This window comes from Molothrus ater, chromosome 26 (assembly GCF_012460135.2).
Source record: "Molothrus ater isolate BHLD 08-10-18 breed brown headed cowbird chromosome 26, BPBGC_Mater_1.1, whole genome shotgun sequence".
Lineage (NCBI taxonomy): Eukaryota > Metazoa > Chordata > Aves > Passeriformes > Icteridae > Molothrus > Molothrus ater.
In genome coordinates this window covers 5136998-5159928 of record NC_050503.2, presented here as the reverse complement: position 1 = coordinate 5159928, position 22931 = coordinate 5136998, and the positions used below count along the sequence as shown (strand labels likewise).

Here is a 22931-nt window from a genome sequence, read left to right as displayed (position 1 = left end):
TCTCTCTTTTTTTTTTTCTTTTTTTTGTAGCTTTTTTTTGTTTTTTCCTTAAAAAAAAGGGAGAGAAACATCTTTTAAAGAGAAAAATCGGAGGAAAAGTACTAACTAGATTTTGTGACTTTGTTTTGTTTTTTTTCAGGTTTCATCGTTTCATCGGTTGGGGTTGGTTTTATGGTTTTTTTCTTTTTTTTTTTTTGGTTTAGGAGAGTCCTTGCTCATTACCCTCATCCGACCCTCCTGCTACATTCAATCCCGGCGCTTCGTTATTGGAATTCTCCTCAAAGTGCTGCTGCTGCTGCTGCTGCTGCTCCTCGCTGCCCGCGGCCGTGTCCTCGGGCTCGGGGGCCGGGGTGCTCCCGTCCTCCGTGGGCGTGGGGGGCATGGCCCCGCCGGCCTCCCTGACCCGCGGCTTGCGGCCCCTCCGTGACGGGATCCCGTTGCATCCATCTTTTTTAAGGTGCCTGTGCAGGTGGTCGGAGCGGACGAAAGTCTTGCAGCAGCTGTCGCACTGGTACGGCCGCAGCCCCGTGTGCACCCGCATGTGGTTCTTCAAGTCGTAGTTGTGGGCGAAGGCGGCCCCGCACTGCTGGCACAGGTAGGGCTTCTCCCCCGTGTGCTTCCGCATGTGCACCTTCAGCTTGTCCTGCCTGCGGGGACACACGGACACGTCAGGGACGGACTGGGGGCGTGGAGGGGCAGGGAGGGGTGTGGAGGAGGTGACACGGCGTGGGTGGCACTGGGACGGGGCTGGAGCAGGGATGGACACTGGAATGGGCAGCTCCTGGTGTGGGGATGGACACTGGAATGGGCCTGAGCAGCTCCTGGTGTGGGGATGGACACTGGAATGGGCCTGAGCAGCTCCTGGTGTGGGGATGGACACTGGAATGGGCCTGGGCAGCTCCTGGTGTGGGGATGGACATTGGAATGGGCCTGGGCAGCTCCTGGTGTGGGGATGGACACTGGAATGGGCCTGAGCAGCTCCTCGTGTGGGGATGGACACTGGAATGGGCCTGGGCAGCTCCTGGTGTGGGGATGGACACTGGAATGGGCCTGGGCAGCTCCTGGTGTGGGGATGGACATTGGAATGGGCCTGAGCAGCTCCTGCTGTGGGGCTGAGCATCACCCAGTGCAGGGTGAGAGGGTAGGGTCACACACTGTCACATGTGGGGTCACACATTGCCCCACATGTGGTCTGAGCATGGCTGTAGGGTCACACAGTGCCCCATATAGGGTCTGAGCAGGGTTATGGGGTCACACATTGGCCCATACAGGGTCTGAGCAGGGTTATGGGGTCACACATTGCCCCATACGGGGTCTGAGCAGGGTTATGGGGTCACACATTGCCCCATATGGGGTCTGAGCAGGGTTATGGGGTCACACATTGGCCCATACAGGGTCTGAGCAGGGTTATGGGGTCACACATTGGCCCATACAGGGTCTGAGCAGGGTTATAGGGTCACAGAGTGCCCCACATAGAGTCTGAGCAGGGTTATGGGGTCACACCCTGCCCAGCCCAGGCTGGTCACAGCTATGGGGTCACACATGGCTCATTTGGGGCTGGGCCAGGGCCCAGCAGGGCCACCTGAGCCATCGCTGCTTCCTGGAGGCAAACCCAGCCCCGAGCACGTGGCCAGGCAGGGGAGCCCCTGCTGCCCTCCCCAGCACCTGCCCGACCCTTCCCAGGCGGATCCACCCCATTCCTGCACGGATCACTCAGATCCCAGCCCTGAACGTTCTCCCTGTACCCACAGGATCCCAGAAATCCTAAAGCTCCGGGGAAGGATCAAAGCCCCAAGGTCGTGTCCAGCTCTGAGTGACACACGAAGTGGCTCGTGAAATTACAATTTGGCATTTTATAACCTCCCAAACTCTTCTCTTTTTTTTTTTTTTTTTTTATGGGTGCTGCTCCTCCCCCTGTGACCGCAGAGGAACCAGGAAACGCCAGGGAGCAAAAATCCCTGAGCAGGGCCGGGCTGGGTGCGGGAACACCCGGCTGGAGCAGCCCCCTCCTCCTCCTGCCACACCCCAAACCCCCTCCCAAACCCCTCCCACGGAATGGGGAAGGGATTTGTTCCCAGCCCTGGGCCGTGGATGGGGAAGGAGAGCAAAGGAATAATATGGAATAAATAGCATGGAATAAATAACATGGAATAAATAATGTGGAATAAATAACGTGGAATAAATGGAGCTCGGGGCACAGGAACAAGCGATGCCAAGGACAGCTCCCTGTCCCTGTCCAGGCTTCCCAAAGCTGCTGTGGGCAGAGGCAGGAGGATGTGTTTTGGCTGGAATATGCTGGTTTAGAAAAGCAGCTTTTTTACAGGTGCCAGGCCCTCCTGGGAGCCAGCAGGGAGCAGATCCTAATCCCACAGAATGGGAGCAGATCCTAATGCCAAGGAATGGGAGCAGGATGGAAAAAGGATGAGGTGGTCCCACCAGCTCCCCCTCCCCACAAGTCCCCCCTGTGCCTCCCCTCACGTTGCAGTGCCAGCAGCTGCCAGGTACCCTGTGGCATTTCCAGGGCCTGCAGTGCCCTGGATGGTGCCTAGAGGGGGATGGCAGTGGGGTGGCTCAGGGATGGCAGCGGGGTGGCTGTGGGGTCGCTATGGGGTGACTGTGGGGTCGCTATGGGGTGGCTGTGGGGTCGCTATGGGGTCGCTATGGGGTCTCTGTGGGGTCGCTGTGGGGTCGCTGTGGGGTCGCTGTGGGGTCTCTGTGGGTGGCTGTGGGGTCGCTATGGGGTCGCTATGGGGTCTCTGTGGGGTCGCTGTGGGGTCGCTGTGGGGTCTCTGTGGGGTCGCTATGGGGTCGCTATGGGGTGGCTGTGGGGTCGCTATGGGGTGGCTGTGGGGTGGCTGTGGGGTCTCTGTGGGGTCGCTATGGGGTGGCTGTGGGGTCTCTGTGGGTGGCTGTGGGGTCGCTATGGGGTGGCTGTGGGGTCGCTGTGGGGTCGCTATGGGGTCTCTGTGGGTGGCTGTGGGGTCGCTATGGGGTGGCTGTGGGGTCGCTATGGGGTCGCTATGGGGTCGCTATGGGGTCTCTGTGGGGTCGCTGTGGGGTCGCTGTGGGATCAGCCCCAGCCCCAGAGCAGGGAGGTGCCGCGTGGCAGGGCCGGGGGAGCGGGGAGGGAGGGCTGGCACCCTGCCCCTGCCATTATCTGCATTCCTCAGCTCTCCAACGTGGGCTGGGCGCGGCCGGGACCAGGGGAAGGGGCAGGACACGGCCTCCTGCCCCTCGGGCTGCACCCCGGGCACCCCACACGGATCCCACACGGGATGGAGCCCCCAGAGCACCAGGGGCCTGGAAGGGCTGGGGGAAGTGGCACAGTGGGAACATCTGGGCAGGCAGGGAAAGGGAAAAGGAGCAGGGAAAGGGAAAGAAGCAGGCAGGGAAAGAGAAGGGAAAGGGAGAAGGGAAAGGGAAGGGAAACAGAGCAGAAAAAGGGAAGGGAAAGGGAGCAGGGAAGGAAATGGAAAGGGAAGAGAGCAGACAGGGAAAAGGAAAGGGAGCAGGGAAATGGAAGGGAAAAAGAGCAGAGAAAGGGAAAGGGAGCAGGGAAAGGGAGCAGGGAAAGGGAAAGAGAGCACGGAAGGGGAGCAGGGAAAGGGAAAGGGAAAGGGAAAGGGAAAGGGAACGGGAAAGGGAAGGGAAAAAGCAGAGAAAGGGAAAGGGAGCAGGGAAAGGGAAAGGGAGCAGGGAAAGGGAGCAGGGAAAGGGAAAGGGAGCAGGGAGAGGGAGCAGGGAGAGGGAGCAGGGAGAGGGAGCAGGGAGAGGGAAAGGGAGCAGCCCCAGGCCGGGCAGCCCACGCTGCCCCCGGCAGGGCCAGGGATGCTCCAGGCTGGGACCCCCGGGCCGGCCCAGCCCCGCAGCAGAGCCGGGGAGAGGAGGCGGCGCCCGGGCACGGACTGGAGTGAACTGGAGCAGCCCAAACAATGTCCCCTTTCTTTGGTGCTGCCGTGGCCCAGGCAGGGAGCAGAGCAGCCCTGATTAGGAACAGGGCCGTGGCAAACGCCCCCGGGAGCTGCACCGGGGCTGCAGAGCTGCTCTGCCAAGGACACGAGCGGGCTCCGACCTCCCTCCAACCCAGCCACGGCCACCTCAGCCATGCCATGAGCCATGCCCAAACCATTCCCCTGCTCCTGCCTCAATGGACAGACCAAGAGCTGCAGCTCTGTTTCCCCCTCATGTCAGGCTTCCAGCAGAGCTCAGCAAGTCAGGACAGCAGGATGGTGGCACTGGCCATCGAGCCAGGCCCCTTGAGATAGCTCAAGTGTCACACCCCCAAACTGCTCCCTGGAAAACTTTGGCCTCCAGCCCCAGCTCGCCAGTTAGGACGGAAATGAGTTGAGCAGAGAGATAAAATCACCCAGGAGCAGCCCTGGGCTGGCTCCCGGGGAGAGGGGAGGGCTGGGTTTGGGTGCAGATCCTGGGTTTGGGTGCAGACCCTGGGTTTGGGTGCAGACCCCGGGTTTGGGTGCAGACCCCGGGTTTGGGTGCAGACCCCGGGTTTGGGTGCAGACCCCGGGTTTGGGTGCAGACCCCGGGTTTGGGTGCAGACCCCGGGTTTGGGTGCAGACCCCGGGTCTTTGTGCAGCCCCCAGGTCTGTGTGCAGCCCCCAGGTCTGTGTGCAGCCCCCAGGTCTGTGTGCAGCCCCCGTTCCCAGCCGTACCTGGTGAATCTGACGTTGCAGATGTTGCACTCGTAGGGCTTCTCCCCGGTGTGGGTGCGGATGTGGCGCGGCAGCTTCCCGGCGCCCTGGATCACCTTCTCGCAGATGGGGCACTTCTGGAATGCTTTTGCCCTGATCTTCTTCTCCACCTTCTGCGACCAGGACGGGTACACGTCGCCCTCGCTGGAACTGCCAAAATATTTCAAGTAATAATCCATGACCCCGTCCTCGTCCTTGCGGTCGTCGTCGCCGAGCTGCTGCCGCCCCACCGAGTTGATCATCTGCTGGAGCAGGGCGCTGGCGGCCAGGTCATCCACCTCCCTGGCATCATCCTCCGTCTCCGTGCCCGTGGGGATGAAGCTGGGCGAGTCCCCGGCCTCCTGCGGGTCCAGAGGGCCCCTGGGGGTGCCCCCCTCCTCTTCTGCCGGGGTGGCCAAGCCGCGGCTGCTGTAATGTCCGTTCTGGGAAGGGGAGAACATCCCGCCGCTGACCGGCTCCTCGTCCTCGCGCTCCAGCCACATGGCCGGGTTGCTGTCGGGGTCACAGTCACTTGCCTTTGGTCTTTCGGTTGGGGTGGCTTGCGAGTAGAAGTCCAGGCCGTTGCAGTTCGACTCCTCCTCCTCCTCTTGGCCTCGGAAGTTCAGTCTCTGAAGGTCTCTCAACTCTGGGTTGGTCCACGGAAAGCTGCCTTGGTGGCCGTTCACGGGGTTGCTCTGGAAGAACTCCAGGTACTCTTTTGCTCTGAGATGGTTCCTCTGATCAATTTGATCTACTGTATCCATCTGGTCATTTTTGGCCAGAATCTTCCTCTCCAGGAGATCCGTGCAGACATCCCTGACGGCCGGGATCTCCAGCAGCGTGGCGGCGTTGAGGATGTCGTTGACGTTGGAAGTGCTGACGGTGAGGGTCGCGGTGTAGGCGAACTCCAGCAGCGCCGACAGGGCGTCCGCACTCACAAAGTCTATCTCATACACGTTCTGCTGGTCCACCACTAACCCTGAGGTGAAGAGCTTCTTGAAGTACTGGCTGCACGCTGCCAGGACGGAGCGGTGGGTGGGGAACTCCTGGCCTTCCACCAGGATGACCACGTCGCACAGCAGCCCGTTGTTCCTCTGCTCATTCAGGCTGCTGAGGATGTCGCTGCTGTGATCCGGGAACGGGATCCCTATGGGGCCGTCCACGCCACCCGCCATCTTCCAGGCTAAAGGCTGTGGGGAAGGAGGGCAAGGCCGTGAGTCAGAGCTTGGAGACATCGGGAGAATCCCCAAATTCCTGAGGGACGCACCTGGCAGTGTGTCCCCTGTGCCTCTCCCATCATCCTGCCCGTCCTGTGCTTACCTGGCGAGGAGGAGGAGGAACAGAGGCCAGGTGCTCTCAAGTGAGAACAGCTGAATTAGCACGGATCCGGGCCAGAGCAGCAAGCCTTGGCAGGGAGCTGGCATCACCCAGCCAGGCAGCACCTGGAGCGGGCACAGCCGTGCCCAGCGTGGGGCCAGGGCAGCCTGAGCCTCCCCAGTGCATCCCAGTCCTGCCCTGGGAGCATCTCCCAGTGCCATTCCTGCTGGGAAGGTCCCCAGCTCCATGATGTCACCACTGGGAACAGCATTCCCATCACAGCACCCCGGGAATATCCTCTGGGAAGGGCAGGGAGAGGGGAGCCCCAGCCTCCCCACGCTGCTGCTGCAGGTGTTTGACAGAGCAGAGCTGATCCCTGGAAGCTGAGGCAGCTCCTGCTCCTTCCTGGGAGCGGGAGAGAGGAAAGGACACCGGGATCACCAAGTGCCAGCGCCAGACCTGGATCCTGGACAGGTTCCAGCAGAAGCAGCAGCTCTTCCCAATGCCAAGGGTTTGTTTGGGACAAGATAAATAAATAAAGTCACTCCTGACACATCCACTTTACTCCAAAGGCTGGAAAAACCCAGCCTTTGCTGGGAAATGGGCACTGGAGCCTGACTGCGAGCCTGAGCAGCCCCTAATTCTCCCACAATCCCAGTCTTCTGATCCCAAAAATGAGGAATAACATTTCCCTCCTGTCCACCTCAAGCACAAATCCACACGCTCCTTGAAGCAGCAATGCCTTTGCTGGAAAATCAGTGTAATTCCCCCCATCCCAAGCACTGGGATCAGCAGGAGCCAAGAAATCCACGCACAAACCAGTCCAAAAATCACCCCAGCACAAGGCTGGAGTACCCAGGCTCCTGATTTCCAGGTGGGGAAACTGAGGCACGGCGGGACGTGGCCTGTCCCAGGCCATGGGGGGACGGATGAGTCAGGATGGATCCAGAACAGGAATAATTATTCAGGAAGCAGCTGCCAGCCCCGGGTCCCAGCACGGAGCAGGAGCCCAGGTTGCACAACTCCGGCTTCCCCCACCCACCCCCGGCCTCCCCAGTAGTTTTCCATATTTACTTATTTTTGAAACGTTTTGTTAAGCCCAGAAAATAAGTTTAACTTTGGCACCTTCCTGTTTCATACAGAGAAAAGGCAGGAGAAGGCAGGTCTGAGGCTGTGGAAAAGGGATCTGGAGCAAATCCCTGCGTAATCAACAGCAGGAGGACACCAGGATTCGGCTCCCAGCAGGAATGGGATGGGGTGAGGAGGAGGAGGGAGGACCAGGGGGGCTGGGGGCACGCACCAGTCCTGCCACCAACACCAAACACCAAAGCCAGGTGGCTTCCTCAGACTCCTGGGAGCAACTCCAGAGCCACCTCCGGAGCTCCAGGCGTGACCTTTAAACCCTAATTTCATGGATTTTTACATCAGGGAGGAAAGAGCTGTTTGGTGGCACCACTCCACGCCAGACCTGGCTTCAGGTGTGACCTTGGGCAAGGTCACCCCATCCCAGGGGATCCTGAGCTGGGGCTCCAGGGAGGCTTTGCTGCCTCAGCACTGCTGGTCCCACTCCCACCAGGGCAGCTCCAGAGCTCCCCAAACCTTGACTGGAGCAGATCCCACAACCCTGCCAGCCCCCAAACCAGCACTGGAGCTTCCCCCTCTCCCTCCTCTCTACCACAGATGCTTTACAAGTTTTTTCCTCCCAAATCCAGTGAGCTGGAGCTGCGTGCAGCGTTTGGAAGCTCTGGACAGGCGTCCTGAGGGTTCTGTGTCTGTCCCCCACACAGCCCAGCCCTGGGGAGCAGCCAGACAAGGTCCCCCCCCAGCCTGGGGGCTGGGATAATCATCCCCACAGTGTGGGAATGGCTGCAGGGTCATGAGACTGCCCCTGGAGCCTGCTCCAAGTCGGCCACCCCGCACACAACACGGCCTTTGTGTCCCACGGCCGCGGTGGCCGGGGGTGGTGGGGGCAAAGGGGGCGTCCTGAGCCCCCCAGGAACGGGTTCAGGGCCTGGATGCTCCAGCCACATCCAGAGACTGAGCCCTTAAAACGTCCCCTCCATCCCCTTTCCAACAGTTTAGGAATTGCCAATGGGAAAACGGAGCGTTCCAAAGGATGGATTTGGGGTTTTGGGAACTTGTTGAGTCTTTGTGAGGTGGGTGACTCAAAACAAGTTCCAGGCACCCCAAATCCACTGCTTGCTCATGGCACCGGGGCTCAAGGCCACGATGGAATGGGCAGAATCCACTTGGGAATGTGCTGAAGCCAGGTGACAAGTGACAAAAGCTGCTGGCACAACCACAGCCCGTCCCTCCCTGGCAAGGAAAGGTCTGAATGGGCCACCAAGGGGGAGCCTCAACTCCTGACCTGGATTTCCCAGCAGCTCCATTCCCTCCCTGCCTGCCTGGGAGTTCCAGGCCCCTGTCCCAGACTGGGCGGCTCTGCAGGGCTCAGAGGTGCCACATTTCACCCCAAAAGTGGCACTGGGGGAGAAGTTTGGGAATGGCCCGACTGAGGTGAAATACAGCTCGTGAGGAAGGGGGGTTGGAGCAGCAGCAGGGCCCTCCAGGTGATTTAGGAACATCACTGACAGCCTGCTGGGACACCCTGTGCAGCCCCAACCCTGCTCTGAGCCCCCTCAGCGCTTCCAAAATCCCAACACAGGGGAGCTGTGGCTATTCCAGCTCCACGGGTCAGCCTGGCACACACAGGCAGGAAAAATGTCATTTTTTGGGGGCTGAACGGGGGTGAGGGAAGTTCTCCACCTCCCTGAGCTGATGTTCCACATCCAGCTGATTCCCCATCGCCTTTGGACGCTGCTCCTCAAGACTGAAATGAATTCCTGAGGTTGGAAAAGCCCTCCAGGATCACTGAGTCCCAGCTGTGCCCACCTTGTCCCCAGCCCAGTGCCACCTCCAGGGATGGGAACTCCCTGGACAGCCCCTGCCAATGTCCAATCATTCTTTCCATGCAGAAATCGTCCCAAAATCCAACCTGAGCCTGCCCTGGTGCAACTCAAGGCCGTTCCCTCTTGTCCTGCTGTCCCCTGGGAGCAGAACCTGACCCCTCCTGGCTGTGCCCCCAGTCAGGGAGCTGTGCAGAGCCAGAAGGTCACTCCTGAGCCTCCCCAGCTCCCTCAGATGTTTTCCAGACTCTTCCCAGCTCCATTCCCTTCTCTGGGCTCACTCCAGCCCCTCTGTGTCCTTCTCACCGTGAGGGGCCACACCAGGACACAGCACCCGAGCTGTGACCTCAGCACTGCGATTTTATTTTCTTTTTTTTAAGCTCAATTTCTCACCTCTCTCCTCCCAGACCCCCCCCCCAGCCCAAGAGCAGCACCCAGAGCTCATGGAAACCCCTGAGCTTGTGCTTCCCTCAGCAGGATGTCACCCAATCCCTCTCCTCCAGGAGCTCTGGAATTTGACATTTACATTCAAATGAGACGACCACATCAAGATGGGATCCCAACCAAAAGTGCTGACAAAACACCTCTTTAATTACCAGTTTTCCACAGAACCTCAGTGGTTGTTTTTCCTTTTCTCTTCACTTCTTTGCCTTAAAATTTAGAGGAAGCTGAGCAGTTTGGGAGGGCTCAGGCATAGCCAGGCGGAAGAGCTGGGTCACACCTGGGGAACAGGGAACAGCCAATGTTCTCTACGTGCTCTAATCCGGAAAAGATCCCAAAACCCTTCCTCAGGCAGAGGTGCCGCCCTCTGCAGCAGCACAGGTGAGAACTTGAGCAACACCTGGCACCTGCTCAGGGCAGGAAGGGAGAATCAGCATCACCCTTTCCATGGGGCACGAGGCAAAACGGCTTTGGGGAATTCTGCAATGCACACAGCAACAATTCCTGGGAAGAGCTGAGCTCTGGGAGGTGCCTGTGGATGCTGAGGCTGTGGGATGGAGAGAGACTTTGGACATGAGTGTGGAGGGACGGGGCAGGAGGGAATGGATCAAACTGACAGGGCAGGGTGAGAATTGGGAAGAATTCCCAGAGCAGCTGTGGCTGCCCCTGGAGCCCTGGAAGTGTCCAAGAGCAGGCTGGAGCACCCTGGGATACTCCAGGATGTCCCTGCCCGTGGCAGGAATATTTAAGGTCCATCCAGCCCAAACTGTTCTGAAATTTGGGACACTCAAGGTGCCCAAGGATCCCAAGCTGCTCTGGGATTTCTTGGAGCAAACACACACGACCGAGGCAGGGCAGCCTCAGCAGCAGCACCAGGGGAGAATGATTTAAAAAATGGTGATTTACACAAAAAACCACCCCAGGGGCTGCTGCCCAAGGCCCAAACACGACCCCAGCACTCCCTCACCAGCCTGCAGAAATGGGGCATTTCCCCCTAGAACTGCTGCCACCCCACAAGTCCTCCCCTGCTGACATTTAGGGACAGCCCATCCCAGTGCCCCTGTCCCTCTCCCAGCTCTGCCAGCCTGGCCCAAGGCAGCTCTGGGGCCACGGGGAGCAGAGGCAGAGCCTGTGCTGGGAGCAGCCCAGGACAGGCCCCAGCAGGTCCCACCCTGCCCAGGATCCACCCCAGGCCTCGGGACACACACCTTGCACTGGGGAGCTGGGAACAGGGCAGGGGAAAGGGGAATGGGAAAAGGGAACGGGAAAAGGGGAAGTTTCTGCCTGCTTGGGAGAAGTCACAATTCCAACCACTCCACTGAGCCATGGAAACTCAACTGCTCCCAACAAGGAAATGTGCTGTCAGTGCCTTAGGGCCAAACTATCCCAATTATTTGGACCTGGAGAACCAGCTGGATGTTCCTGAGAAGAAGACCCTGAACATCAACAGAAGGAACTGCACTGTGGGAAAAATCAAGATTAAAAAAACCCCTCAGCCTGCTTTTCTTTTAAATAAAACTACATTTTCAACGGTGCAGTGGGAAGAAATCCTTGGTCTTGAGAAGGCAATGGAGTCATCAATGGCAAAGAGTGAATTCCAGCTTTCTTTTGTCCTGCCTGGACACCCCAGCTGGGGTAACATGACCAAGATCATGCAGCTCTTGAAGGGAAGAGACCGGAGCAGAACCAGCGCCCTGCAAATATCTGTGGGCTGCTCTGGACAATCTGGCTCTGTTTCCCAAGCATGGGCATCCATCCCCTCCAGCCCCTGCCCAGCCCTTAACAGGGAAAAGCGACCACAGCTCTGGATCTGGGATGTGAGGAATGAGGAACGAGACTGAACCACACCAGGAGGGTTCAGCTGGTTCCCAAAGAGGCTCCAGGTCCCAGCCCTGACCGAGCCCTGCTCCAGGGGCTCCTCAGAGGGGCTGCATTGCTCTGCTCCTTACACAGATCAGAGCACCCCACGTCTTGGAGGTGCTTTGGGTGCTGGAATGCTGCTGCAAGAGCTCTGGAGACCTTGCAGTGCACGAAGGGGCTCCAAGGGAGATGGGGAGGGACATGCGGGGACAGGACAAGGGGCAATGGATTCAAACAGAGGAGGTTTAGATGGGATGTTGGGCAGGGATCCTTCCCTGTGAGGGTGGGGAGGGACTGGAATGGGATTCCCAGAGCAGCTGGGGCTGCTCCATCCCTGGCAGTGCCCGAGGCCAGGCTGGACAGGGCTGGGAGCAGCCTGGGACAGTGGGAGGTGACCCTGCCATGGCAGGGCTGGCACTGGATGGGCCTTAAGGTCCCTTGCACCCAAACCATTCTGTGATGAGGCCAAGACTCAAATTCCAGGTGAAGTACAAGAACACCTGAGATGTTCTGACAGCTCCTGGGCTCCAGGAGCTCCCCTGCCCCAGAGCTTTTCCTCCCCTGCTCTCAAGGATGTGCCTGGGCAGCACAGGAAGCTCCAGCACAGCCAACCCCCCCCTCCTGCAGCCCCTTCACACCCAGCAGCTGCTCCAAGGAGAGGAAACCTGCCCCAAACCCTGCAGATCCTGGGGCACGGATCCACACATCCCTGAAATGCCAGAATCCCAGGCTGGTGTGGGCTGGGAGGGACCTTGAGACTCGTCCTGTTCCACCCCATGGGCAGGGACACCTTCCACATCCCAGAGTGCTCCAGCCTGGCCTTGGACACCTCCAGGGATGAGGCAGCCACAGCTCCTCTGGGAATTCCATCTCAGGGTCTCCCCACCCTCCCAGGGAGGAATTCCTTCCCGATATCCCATCCATCCCTGCCCTCATTTTGAAGCCATTGTCCCTTCCCCTGGCACTCCAGGCCCAGGGAAGAAGCACCTACAGCACTGCAGGAACAGCCAGGAAAGGAGAATCCCACATCCTGCAGCTTCTGGCAGGAAGAGCAACTGCTCCCACTCAAGCCTGGATGGGGCCCTGGGTCTGAACATCCCTCAGACCCTCCATGAACATCCCAGGAACTTTAATGGAATAAAACAGGAACCATGGAGGGACCACCATGGTGGGGCTGGAGGTCTGGGATCCCTCATCAGCGACAGGGAATTGCTGGGAATGCTGCTATGGAGCCACCGGGAAGAAAGGGGCTCGTTCCTCTTGGTTTTCCCAAACTGCCTGAACTCCACTGGTTTTTCACATGCTGGCCCAGATGAGGCTGGACAAGGCAGGTGTGGAATTGTTCCAGAGGAAGAACAAGCGTCACCAAGATCAGGCTCATCCCAAAGGCCTGGGCCAGACTCTGCATCTCCCAGGAAAGCCGGTGGTGCTCCCAGAGCCACAGGGGATTCACCAGCAGGGATTCCCCTCCACAGCCCAGGCAGAGAGGGGTGACCCAGTGCCACATTCCAGGGATGGAGCTGGGATGGGATTCCCTTGCAGGGCACAGCACAGCTCCTGGGAAACTTCAGTTTCCAGCTGCTGGCCAAAGGCAGGACATGGACCTCGATGGACAACGGTCAAGTGGCCAAACACTGGTGCTGTTCCAGAGGATCCCAAAGCTGCAGCCCCAGAGCCTCCCCAGCTGCCACCCTCAGCCCCGACAGCACCAAACTCCTCTCATGTTGCAAGGTGAGCCTGAACTGGTTCCTCCACCCAGCCCTCCTTGCCAATTTTCTCCTTTGTCATCAGAGGCCGGATTTAATCCGGCAGGAATGTGCCTTTTAGCCCTGGGAGTCTCCCACCCGAGCCCTGAGTGTCAGGGTTATTTTGGGCTGAGAAGCTCCTCCATCCCCAGCACTGTCACTCTGCCTCAGCACAAAAGTCCATGGCACCAACTCTGTGTGCTGGGATTGTCCCCAACAGCACCAAGAGGTCACAGGAATTCCCCTGCACGGAGACAAAACCAACCCCAAACTGCTGAGAGCTGCTCAAAGACCCTCAGCCCCTGCTCCAAACCCACCTCTGTTCCAGCAACTCCCAGGCCTCCCTCAACCCTCAGGCTAAGCTGAGCCCACCTGAGCTGAGCCCAGAGCCCAGGAAGGCTGGATACCCTGGAACTCAAGGAAATTGTTCTGCTGCCCAAACAAATCCTTTTCACTGAGCCCCAGTGCGCCCACACTGCTGCAGTCCTGGCCCTCCAACAGGTTCTGTCCCACCTGGCTCCTGTGGGAAAGCTCCCTGGTTTTGGGAGATTCTGGACAACACCAGGCCGTGGCTGAGCCGGCCACAGTTCTCCAAAATACTTCAGAAAGTCTCAGGAGTTGCAGGGAAAAAGGGGAAGAAGTGCACAAAGCACGAGGCTGTGCGTGCTCCAGTGCTGGCTGCAGGAGCTGCTCTCTCCCAGGAGTTCTTTTCCAACCTGGGAGCCCCAGGAGCCTGGAGGCACCAGGATCCAGGCAGGAATAAGCAACTGCTTTCCAAAAAGGCAGCATGGGGCCCCTTTGCAAGGGAGCAATTGAGGACTCCAAGCTTTAACCCCCGGCACAGCCCAGCTGCTCCAGGCTGGAGAACAACCAGAGCAGGTCATGCTTGGACACCCCCTCCCCTTCAGAGGCCAGAGCCTGTCCCCACTCCAGCCAAAATCCTCCCAAAGTCACTCCAGTGTTTCCTTGAGAAAAACCAATCCCCTCTGCCCCCTCACCCCAATTTCCCCTCTCCTGTCACAGCCCTCGTGGCCTCCTGAACTGAGAGAACCATAAAAACTGCTCAAATCCCAAATCCCCCCATTCCCACAGGTCCCAGACAGCATTTACCCCCTCACTCCATGTTCCCCCTCCCTGTCACATCTCTCCTGACCCCTAAGCAGAGAGCCCTAAGAACTGCTCAAACCCCAAATCCCCCCATTCCCATTTGCTGCAGGAGCCCCCAAAGCTGTCCCCTGTCCCAGGATTGTCCCCCCCACCACTCCTGACATTCCCTGCCCGAGGCTCTGGCATCAATCTAATTGCCTCAAATGACACCTCACAGACCTGTTGTTCTTTTCTACACTGGGAAATGAGGGAGGACAAAAAAAAAAAGGGGGGAAACAAATAAAAGAATAAGCCTGGAGTTTGATGAGAGAGCAGGGCAGGGCAGCCCCTTATGTAATTCCCAGTTTGTGGATTAACAGACAGCTCGTCCGGCCATTCCCGGCTCCAGGGGATGACGAGCAAAAGCGAATCCCTGGAGCAAGCAGGGCTCCATCCCTGGCAACCACGGATCTCCCTCCTTCCTTCCTGCCCTGCTGGGATGCACGGGGGGAATGCTGATCCCTCTCTGCTCCCTCTGCTCTGCCTGTCGGGGCAGGAGGCTCGGGGAGCTCCAACCTGTAGCTACAAGCCCACGTCCGGCACCTTCCCAGCTCCAGCAAACAACGGGGAAAAAATCTCATTTACTCACTGGTTCCCAGCGTGCCGGTGGGAAATAAGGAGGTGCACGAAGCAGGAAGGAAATGGGAGCAGGAGTGGAGTGAAGGATGGGGAGGAGGGAGTTAAAACCCAGCGCTGGGAGCGGGGGGCATCCTCTGCTGTGGAGAAACCAGCACAGGGACAGGTCCGGAGAGGGGCACGGGCTCCAGGTGGGCACAGGGGTGAGGAACAGGAGGAGAATGACCCCGAGGGTGCTGGGATTTCATGCCCAGGAGGATGCCAGTGTTCCAGCAGGTGGGCACAGGGGTGAGGAACAGGAGGAGAACGACCCTGAGTTCGTGCCCAGGAGGATGCCAGCGTTCCAGCAGGTGGGCACAGGGGTGGGGAACAGGAGGAGAACAATCCCGAGGGTGCTGGGATGTCATGCCCAGGAGGATGCCAGCGTTCCAGCCGGCCAGGCCAGCGCTGGCAGGTCACATTCCCGGCTCTCTGGCCGCACATTTTCCCAGGGATGGGCGATGCCAGGGTGCTGGGAAGCCGCTGCTTGCCAGGGGATCTGCAGCTCATCCCACCGCCGTGCCCTTGGCTCCCACCTGCAGCCCCGGGGCAGCTCGCAGCAGTCTCCAGTTTCTCGCACCTCGTCGCATTAAGCTGAGCCCTATAGTTCCCTTCCACCTGCAGCCCGGGGCTGCTGCGGGACATCCCCGAATCCCTGGGGCGGTGGGAACGAGCCCCACCGGGATCCGGCCCGGCTGTGCCACCGGAGCCGGCGGTGCCAGCGGGCGGGTGGGAAACTGAAACTGAGCGCAGGGAAGGCGATACGGGCAGGGGGCTGGGCGAGGAACAATCGGCCCCGGCTACTCCGAGAGGATCCCAGCGCTGGCCTGACCTCGTTTACTCCCGCTGACGTCCTCGCAGAGCTCCTCTGGGACGCTGCAGGCACAGGTACAGGGACGGACACAGCAGCAGTTGGGATCAAAGGGCCACGGGGTTGGGGATAAACGCTTCCCTCAGCCCAGACACTGCCTGTCTTCCTCCCTTTCCCTGAGTTCTGCTCGTCAAAAGGCTTTTAATTACAGACTGGGACCGGTCTGCTCAAATTTGAGGTTAAGGCTGGTTGAGAGTGTAGTTAAAGCAACTGTTCATTGCCTGGACTAGGAGAGATAAGGAGCAGGGTTCTTTCTAATTGTTCGCCACACAAGCTCATCTTCCAAAAAACTCAGCATCCCGAGACGGGGAAGAGAACCCTCAAGTGTCAGTTTAAATCAAGATCAAACCACAGTTCTCAAGCACTTAGACTCTGCCTCAAACACAAACCCGGGATTTTTAGGTGGGACACCTGCATGGGACTCGATCCTGCAGTTAAACCCCAGCACTGGATCCCAAAACAAGGTCCTGAAGGGAGACAGGAGCACCCAAACCACCACGGAGCCTCGATGGCAGCATAAATTTCACCCCTCATTTGCGTCCCGTGCCCACATCCAAATTCCCACGCTGGGAGAACAACTGGAATTTTTAATTCTGCTTCCAAAAGTCACCAAACACGAAGGGAGCCCGGCCGCCCTCACCGTGCCAAATTAATTCCACCCAGCTCCTCCACAGAGCAGAGCTCCTTGTGAAGCCACAGCTAAAGATCTTCACCAGACCCACGGCCACCAGATGAAATACGAGTGAAAAACGATTAATAATTAAAAAAAAAAAAAAAAAAAAAAAAAAAAGGCAGAGGAAGAGTTGCAGAGCAGCAAAGTGAGGAACTACTTTCATTCACCACCACATTTATTAAGAGCTCCTGCCTTGCAAAACCCTCCCTGGAGTTACTGAAGCAATTAAGGCTTGGTGGAAAAATCCCACCATCATCACCCGTGTTTGGGTTGCGCCTCTTCACTCCCTCTTTCACCAGAACAAGCCTAAACAGGGGCCAGAATGAATATTAAACAAGAAAGGCTCCTCTCTAATAAACTCCTCAGTTTTTCTCGGTCTCTTTTATTATTTTTTTTTAAAGTAGTTGAAATCCAACAACTCCAGCAAAACCATCAGAATTAAAGCCAGCCCAGCTCTTCCTGCTCAGCCTCCAGAAGAGCCCACACACTGCAATTTCCAACCAGGACGGGCAGAATCCTTGAGAAATCACACAATTCCTTGAAAAACACCACCAACAACCACCCCAAACACTTTTGGAAAGCGCCACGATGACCTTTTAGCTCCGCTGCTACACCGAGCACAACTTCAACCCTCATTAGGTTGTAAATTCTTCCAGGCAGAACCTTTCTCTCCCCGTGTCCATAAAACAGTTATTATATAAGTTATGGTTTCGATAGCCAGGACAACCAACAGCCCCGGGAACACGGCCGCTCTTGAACTGGGACGGCAGCAAACTCTCACCACCAAGAGTCCTTGAGCCCAAAGAAACTTTGGCTGCCCAAAGCCGAGGGTCTGCAGAGCTCAGGGAACACCGAGAGCCAGGCAGGGGCCGGGCAGTCACGTCGGCTGGGCTTGTACAACAGGAACTGTCACTTTCGGCGGAGCAACGCCGGGATTTACACGTCCTGGTGCTGCTGCCGGAGTCCCAGGGCTTTCCATGGAATCATGGAATAACCTCAGCTGGAAGGGACGCACAGCGATCACCCAGCCCAGCTGCTGGCCCTGCACAGACACCCCAATAATCCCACCCTGTGCATCCCTGAGAGTGCTGTCCAGACGCTTCTGGAGCTCTGGCAGCCTCGGGGCTGGGGCCATTCCCTGGGGAATCTGTCCAGCACCCCACCATGCTCTGGAAAAAGAAACTTTGCCCGATCTCCAACCTCAGCCTCTCCTGACACAGCTTCATAAAGCAACTTTTCCCACACTCCCGGAACAACACGGCCAAGGACCCCTTTCCCTGGCAGTGCCCAGCCGCCAGCCCACGCTCCCAGCGATGTGTCCGTGACTCTGTCCCGTCTCCAGCCCCACCAAGCACCGCTCCGAGGGGAAGAGGGCAGGGACCTTTGCCTGTGTCGCGGAGGCCTCAGCACGGCACGGCACTTTTGGGCACCTGACCGGAACCACCAGTTCCAAAACCGAGCCCCGAGTGGGGGATGACGATGAGGAGGCAGTGCCGGCTCCCCGGGCACGCGGGGAATGTTTTGGCAGCTCCGAGGGATGCTGCCCCTCACGCCGAGCCCTCGCCGCTGCGCAGTCCCGCGGGGGGAGAGGCTTATCCCGCCGGTCTCCTGCGGGCAGCAGCGCCCCAGCCCCGCGGGGGGATTATCACCGCGGCCCCCCCTGCCCGCAGCCGGCCGGGGGGAGATAAGGGACGGCCGAGGGGGGTAAAAACAACCCCGGGCGCGCAGGGCCGGAGCGGGGCGGGCAGGGCCGGGCCGGCGCCCCCCGGCCGCCAACGACCTTGGGGTGCGCGGGGACGGCGCGGCCCGACGCCCCCGCACGGGGCGGCCCCGGGGGACCCCACCCATGACCGGCCTCCCCCCCCGCCGGCCCGGGCCGCCCCCCCCGCGGGGCCCACAGGGAGCCTTGGCCGGGCGCCACGACCCCACCCCTTCCCCCGGGCGGGCGGGCGCCGCAATGGAGGCCGGGGGGAGGCGGGGGCGGGGGGCGCCGGGGGGAGGAGGGGGGGGGGGAAGTGTCGGTGGCGGCCCCGCGGGGGCGGCGGGGCGGGCGGGGGTCGCGGCGGGGCCCGGCCCAGGCGGGGGTCGCGGGCCCGGGCGGGGGGGGCCGCGCAGGCCCCGCCGCGCCCGTCCCCGGCCACCCCGCGCGGCGCCCGCCATTGGGCCGGGCGGCGGCGGGCGGGGCGGGTGCGCGGGGCGGAGGGCGCGCCCCGATTGGCCCCGCCCGCTGCCTATCAACACGCCTCCCGCTCGCCGCGCGCGCGAGGGCCGCCGGGGAGCGCAGTCCGCTCGCCCACGGGCACCTGCGGCGCGTCGCCGCCGAGGGACTACAACTCCCGGCAACCCCCGCGCCGCGCTCCCCCCACCCCTCCCCGCTCCCAACCCTTCCCCCCCCCCCCTCCGCGACCCCCCCAGCACGGCCCGGCCAAGTACAACGTATACGGAGGGGGGGCGGAGGGGGGGGGCAGCCCCCACCCCCCCTCCGCAACGGACGCAACCGACCCCTCCCCACCCTCCACTGCCCCCCACCACCTCCGGGGAGGGGGGGGGAGGGTCAGGCTCGAACCACCCCCCCCATGCGCGACCCCCCCCCCCCCCCCCCCCGCCCTCTCCATGCGCGCCCACCCCTCAGTTCCGTACCGGGCGGGGGCCGAGCGGTCCGGGCGAGCGGAGCGGGCCGCGCCGTGCCGAGGCGGGCGGGCCGGGCCGTGCGGGCGGGCGGAGCAGGCTCTGGCCGCCCCGCGGGAGCTGCTCGCCGAGGCCCGTATGCGGCTCCTTCCTGCTCCGGCCGGGGCCGCCCCGCTCTTAAAGGGGCCGCGCGCCGCCCCCCCGCCCGCCGCCCCCCCCGCGGGGCGCAGCCGCCTCCGGCCGGGGGGGGGCGCAGCGCGGGGGGGGCTCGGGGGGGGGCGCGGCCGGGGGAGACCCCAGGGGCGACCCCGCGGACCCCCCCCCACCGCGGGACGCGTGTCGCACGGTGTCACCTCCCCCCCGGGAGTGGCACACAGACCCCAGACCCGCGCGTGTCGCACGGTGTCACCTCCCCCCCGGGAGCGGCACACAGACCCCAGACCCGCGTGTGTCGCACGGTGTCACCTCCCCCCCGGGAGCGGCACACAGACCCCAGACCCACACGTGTCCCCCTGTCCCCGTCAGTGTCACACAGACCCCAGACCCACGCGTGTCGCACGGTGTCACCTCCCCCCCGTCAGTGTCACACAGACCCCAGACCCACACGTGTCCCCCTGTCCCCGTCAGTGTCACACAGACCCCAGACCCACGCGTGTCCCCCTGTCCCCGTCAGTGTCACACAGACCCCAGACCCACGTATGTCACATGGTGTCACCTCCCCCCTCTGTGAGTGTCACACAGACCCCAGAGCCACTCGTGTCCCCACGGGGCCACCCCCAGGTCCCCTCTGGGTCACCCTGCCCACGGGCCATCCCACGGGTCACCCTGGCGCCCCCATACCCCCTCGTGTCACCCCCCGGGGCACCTTCACCGGCCCCAAACCCACTCGTGTCCCCACTCTGAGCCCCTTGGGGTCACCTTGCCCCCGTGTCACCCCCTCGGGCCCCTCTGTGGCCCCCAGACCCACGGGTGTCACCCAGCAGGTCCCTTCTGGGTCACGCTGCCCACCTGTCAGCCCCTGGGGCACCTCTGTGTCTCCAAACCCACGGGTGTCACCCCACGGGTGTCACCCCCCCGGGCCCTCTGGGTCACCCTTCATGCTCCACACCCCCACAGCCACTCGTGTCACCCCTCGGGTCACCTCTCCGGGCTCCTCTGGCTCACCTTACCCACGCGTCACCCCCTCCCCGTGCCCCCCAGACCCACGCGTGTCCCCACAGGTCACCTCCCTGTCCCCCCAACCCCACTCGGGTCCCCCCCAAGGCCACCTCCCCGAGTCACCCCACCCTGGTGTGTCACCTCCCCACGCCCCCCGCCCCACAATGTCCCTCCCAGGTCACCTCCCCAAGCCACCACGTGCCACCCTCGGTGTCCTCAATGTCCCCCCAGCCCCTCCCTGCCACTCGTGTCCCCCCCGTCGCCCGCTGGGGGAAGGGGACACGGAGCCCAAGGTCACGGTGGGCTCGGAGCCAGCCTGGCAAGGGCGGGAGCAGCCCGGGCTGCGGGCCCGCCCGGGCCGGGGGGGGACACACGGGGACACGGCCGGGCTGTCCCCACCCGGGCGGGGCCGGGCCACCCCCAGCCCGGCAGGGAACGGCTCCCGGAATTCCAGCGCCTTCCCGGCCCCGGCCGCGTGGAAAAGCGAAAATTTCGGGTGCATTTGGAATTCCTGCTCGGGGGGGAGGGGGGGGGGGTTCGAGTTCATTAAAGGAAGAGAAAGCGAGAAAAGCAAAGCCCTGATCGACACCCCCCCCTTCCCCCCTCGGGGGGTCCCGTTCCACGCTGGGGTTTCCCCTTTTTCCCCCTTTTTTCCCTTAAATAACCCCGGCTCAGCTCCCCCCTCCTGCCCCTCACCCTTCCCCCGCCCCCCGGGGGGATTTTGGGGAGGTTTCAGGGGGGTTTTGGGTCATTAACCCCATTGAGCAGGTGGGGAAACTGAGGCAGGACGGGGAAGCACGGCCGGGGGTGGGGACTGAGGGGTCCCTGAGCCCCCAACCAGAGCGGGGGGAGGCTCCGGGAGGTTTTGGGGTGGGGTTTGGGGTGGGGGGGCTGCACCCCGGGCCCGTCCCCACCCTGCCCCAGCAGCCCCAGCTCCCGGCTGCTTTCGCTTTCCCCCTGCACGCCCGGGGCACGTCCGGGGGCTCCCCCCAAAATATCAACGCCCAGAGTGCCCCCCCCCCACCGAGACCCCCCCCAAAATCAGCTGTGGAACCCCCCCCCCCCTCCCCGTGAGGGTGTTTGGGGGGAGAACCCCAACTGCCCCCACTGTACCCCATAAACTGAACAGGGGTTGGGGATCCCCCCTTTGCCAGCCTGGCTGGGCACCCCCAGCTCCTCCCTGCACCCCCAAAATCCCACTGTGGCACAAGGGCCGTGGTCACCCCCACCCTGGGGACCCCGCGGGACCCCCCCCAATTCCCAGCTGGCACCACCAAAGCCTGGCACAGCTCCCAGGGGCGCAGTGAGTGCATTCCAGGGCACCCCAGAGCCCTGGGGGACCCCAAAACACCAGGAAAAAACAAAGCAGGATCCCCCAAAACAACACCACGGGAGCCTGGAGTCAGGGACCACGGCATGGGACCCCAAAAATGTCCCAGAAGGAGCCGGGAATTAGGGATGGCACCATGGGGTCCCCCCTAAAAACGTCCTAAAACAAGCATGGAATTAGAGATGGCACCAAGGGACCCCCAAAAAATGTCCCAAAACGAGCATGGAATTAGAGATGGCACCATGGGAACCTCAAAAAATGTTCCAGGAGCCTGGAATTAGGGATGACACCACAGGACCCCAAAACATGTCCCAGAAGGAGCCTGGAATTAGGGATGGCACCATGCTGGTGTCACCCCCTGAGCCCCTGCATCTTTCACAACCCAAAAACTGCAAAATATTTTCCAATTTTGGGCCCAATTTGTTGTTGTTTTTTTTTTTTTTTTTTTCAGCTTCACCCAGCTCCTGCTCACCCCAAATATTTTTCACCCCTAAATATTTTCCACCCCTAAATATTTTCCACCCCCCAATTATTTCCAACTGGATTTTTAGGTCTTCGGATTCCGCGTCCGTCCCGGGCCGGGGCTGCCTCGTGCCGGGATAATTCCGGCGTCTCCGGCTCCCACTGGAGGCAGCAGTGGCCAGCAGAGCCCAGGGGGAGCCACCAGAGCTCCCAGAGACAGCTCCCGGCTGGAATTCCGGCTCCAAAGGGGTTAAACCCACCCCGGGCACAACCGAGGAGGAGAGAAAACCACCTGGAAATGTAAAGTGCCGTTTATTTATTATTTCCCCCCCCCCCCCCCCCGCCCCTTCCCCGTCCATGATGAAAATATCGAGTTAAAAAAAAAAAAAAAAAAAATTAATTGCACCACCAAACTGCTCCATCCACGCTCTCCTCTTCATCATCCTCCTTTTCCTCCTCTTCCTCCTCCAAAACCCAGCACCAAAACTGATGGAAAATAGCCCGAAACTCGAGGAACCTTCCCTGCTTCCCACATGAAACAAGAGGCAAAATCCATCACATCGAGCACCCCACGGCTCCAGGGGGGCTTGGCTGGGCATGAGCTGGGCCAGCAAGCACAGACCCCTCAAATCTGGGGTGTTCCCCCCAAAACTGGGGTGTTCCCCCCAAAACTGGGGTGTTCCCCCCAAAAAATTGGGGTGTTCCCCCTTTGGGGAGGTGTTTGCCCTGTGGGTTGGCCCCAGGCAGGGCAGTGCCTTTGTCCTGTGCTGGAAAACAGGAAAGGAAAAGGGATGAGGGGTTTGGGGGTACCCAGCCTTGGTAGTTAATTTTTGGGGGGGCTGCCATGGTGGGACCCAGGGCAGGCAGGGGGATGGCAGCTGCCAGCCTGACTGAGTGAAAAACAGCCAAAAAAATAGAAGGAAAACACCAAAAAAATCCCAAATCCTCACGGGGGGCTCAGGTGTTGCCAAGCCCACATGGGGGGGAGGAGAGGAATAATTCACCCCAAAATCCACGGGGTGGGAAGGGGCCTTGGGGGCTGCAGGGTCCTCGATGGGAGGGACAATCCAGGGACAACGTGGGCTCGGGGT

The 22931-nt window shown here is 60.8% G+C and overlaps 1 protein-coding gene across 2 annotated transcripts; it reads right to left on the bottom strand.

Moving 5' to 3' along the window:
* Positions 1 to 19013, bottom strand: ZBTB7A (zinc finger and BTB domain containing 7A). 2 transcript variants are annotated; one of them, XM_036399435.2, is made up of 3 exons: positions 18903 to 19013; positions 4671 to 5878; positions 1 to 647 (listed from the first exon to the last, which is right to left on the bottom strand). In XM_036399435.2, exons 2-3 carry the CDS (start codon positions 5861 to 5863, stop codon positions 200 to 202), a joined length of 1641 nt encoding a protein of 546 aa, XP_036255328.1. In that variant the 5' UTR covers positions 5864 to 5878; positions 18903 to 19013; the 3' UTR covers positions 1 to 199. The 2 variants fall into 2 exon arrangements, with proteins under 2 accessions (XP_036255328.1, XP_036255329.1); XM_036399436.2 differs by lacking the exon at positions 18903 to 19013 and adding an exon at positions 6009 to 7522.
* Positions 19014 to 22931: the final 3918 nt, after the last annotated feature.

Excerpts from the sequence above, each read along its gene's own strand:
- ZBTB7A (XM_036399435.2), bottom strand. The coding sequence starts at position 5,863 with ATGGCGGGTGGCGTGGACGGCCCCATAGGGATCCCGTTCCCGGATCAC. Across the intron at positions 648-4,670 it reads TGCAACGTCAGATTCACCAG|GCAGGACAAGCTGAAGGTGC; the intron begins GTACGGCTGGGA and ends GTGTCCCCGCAG.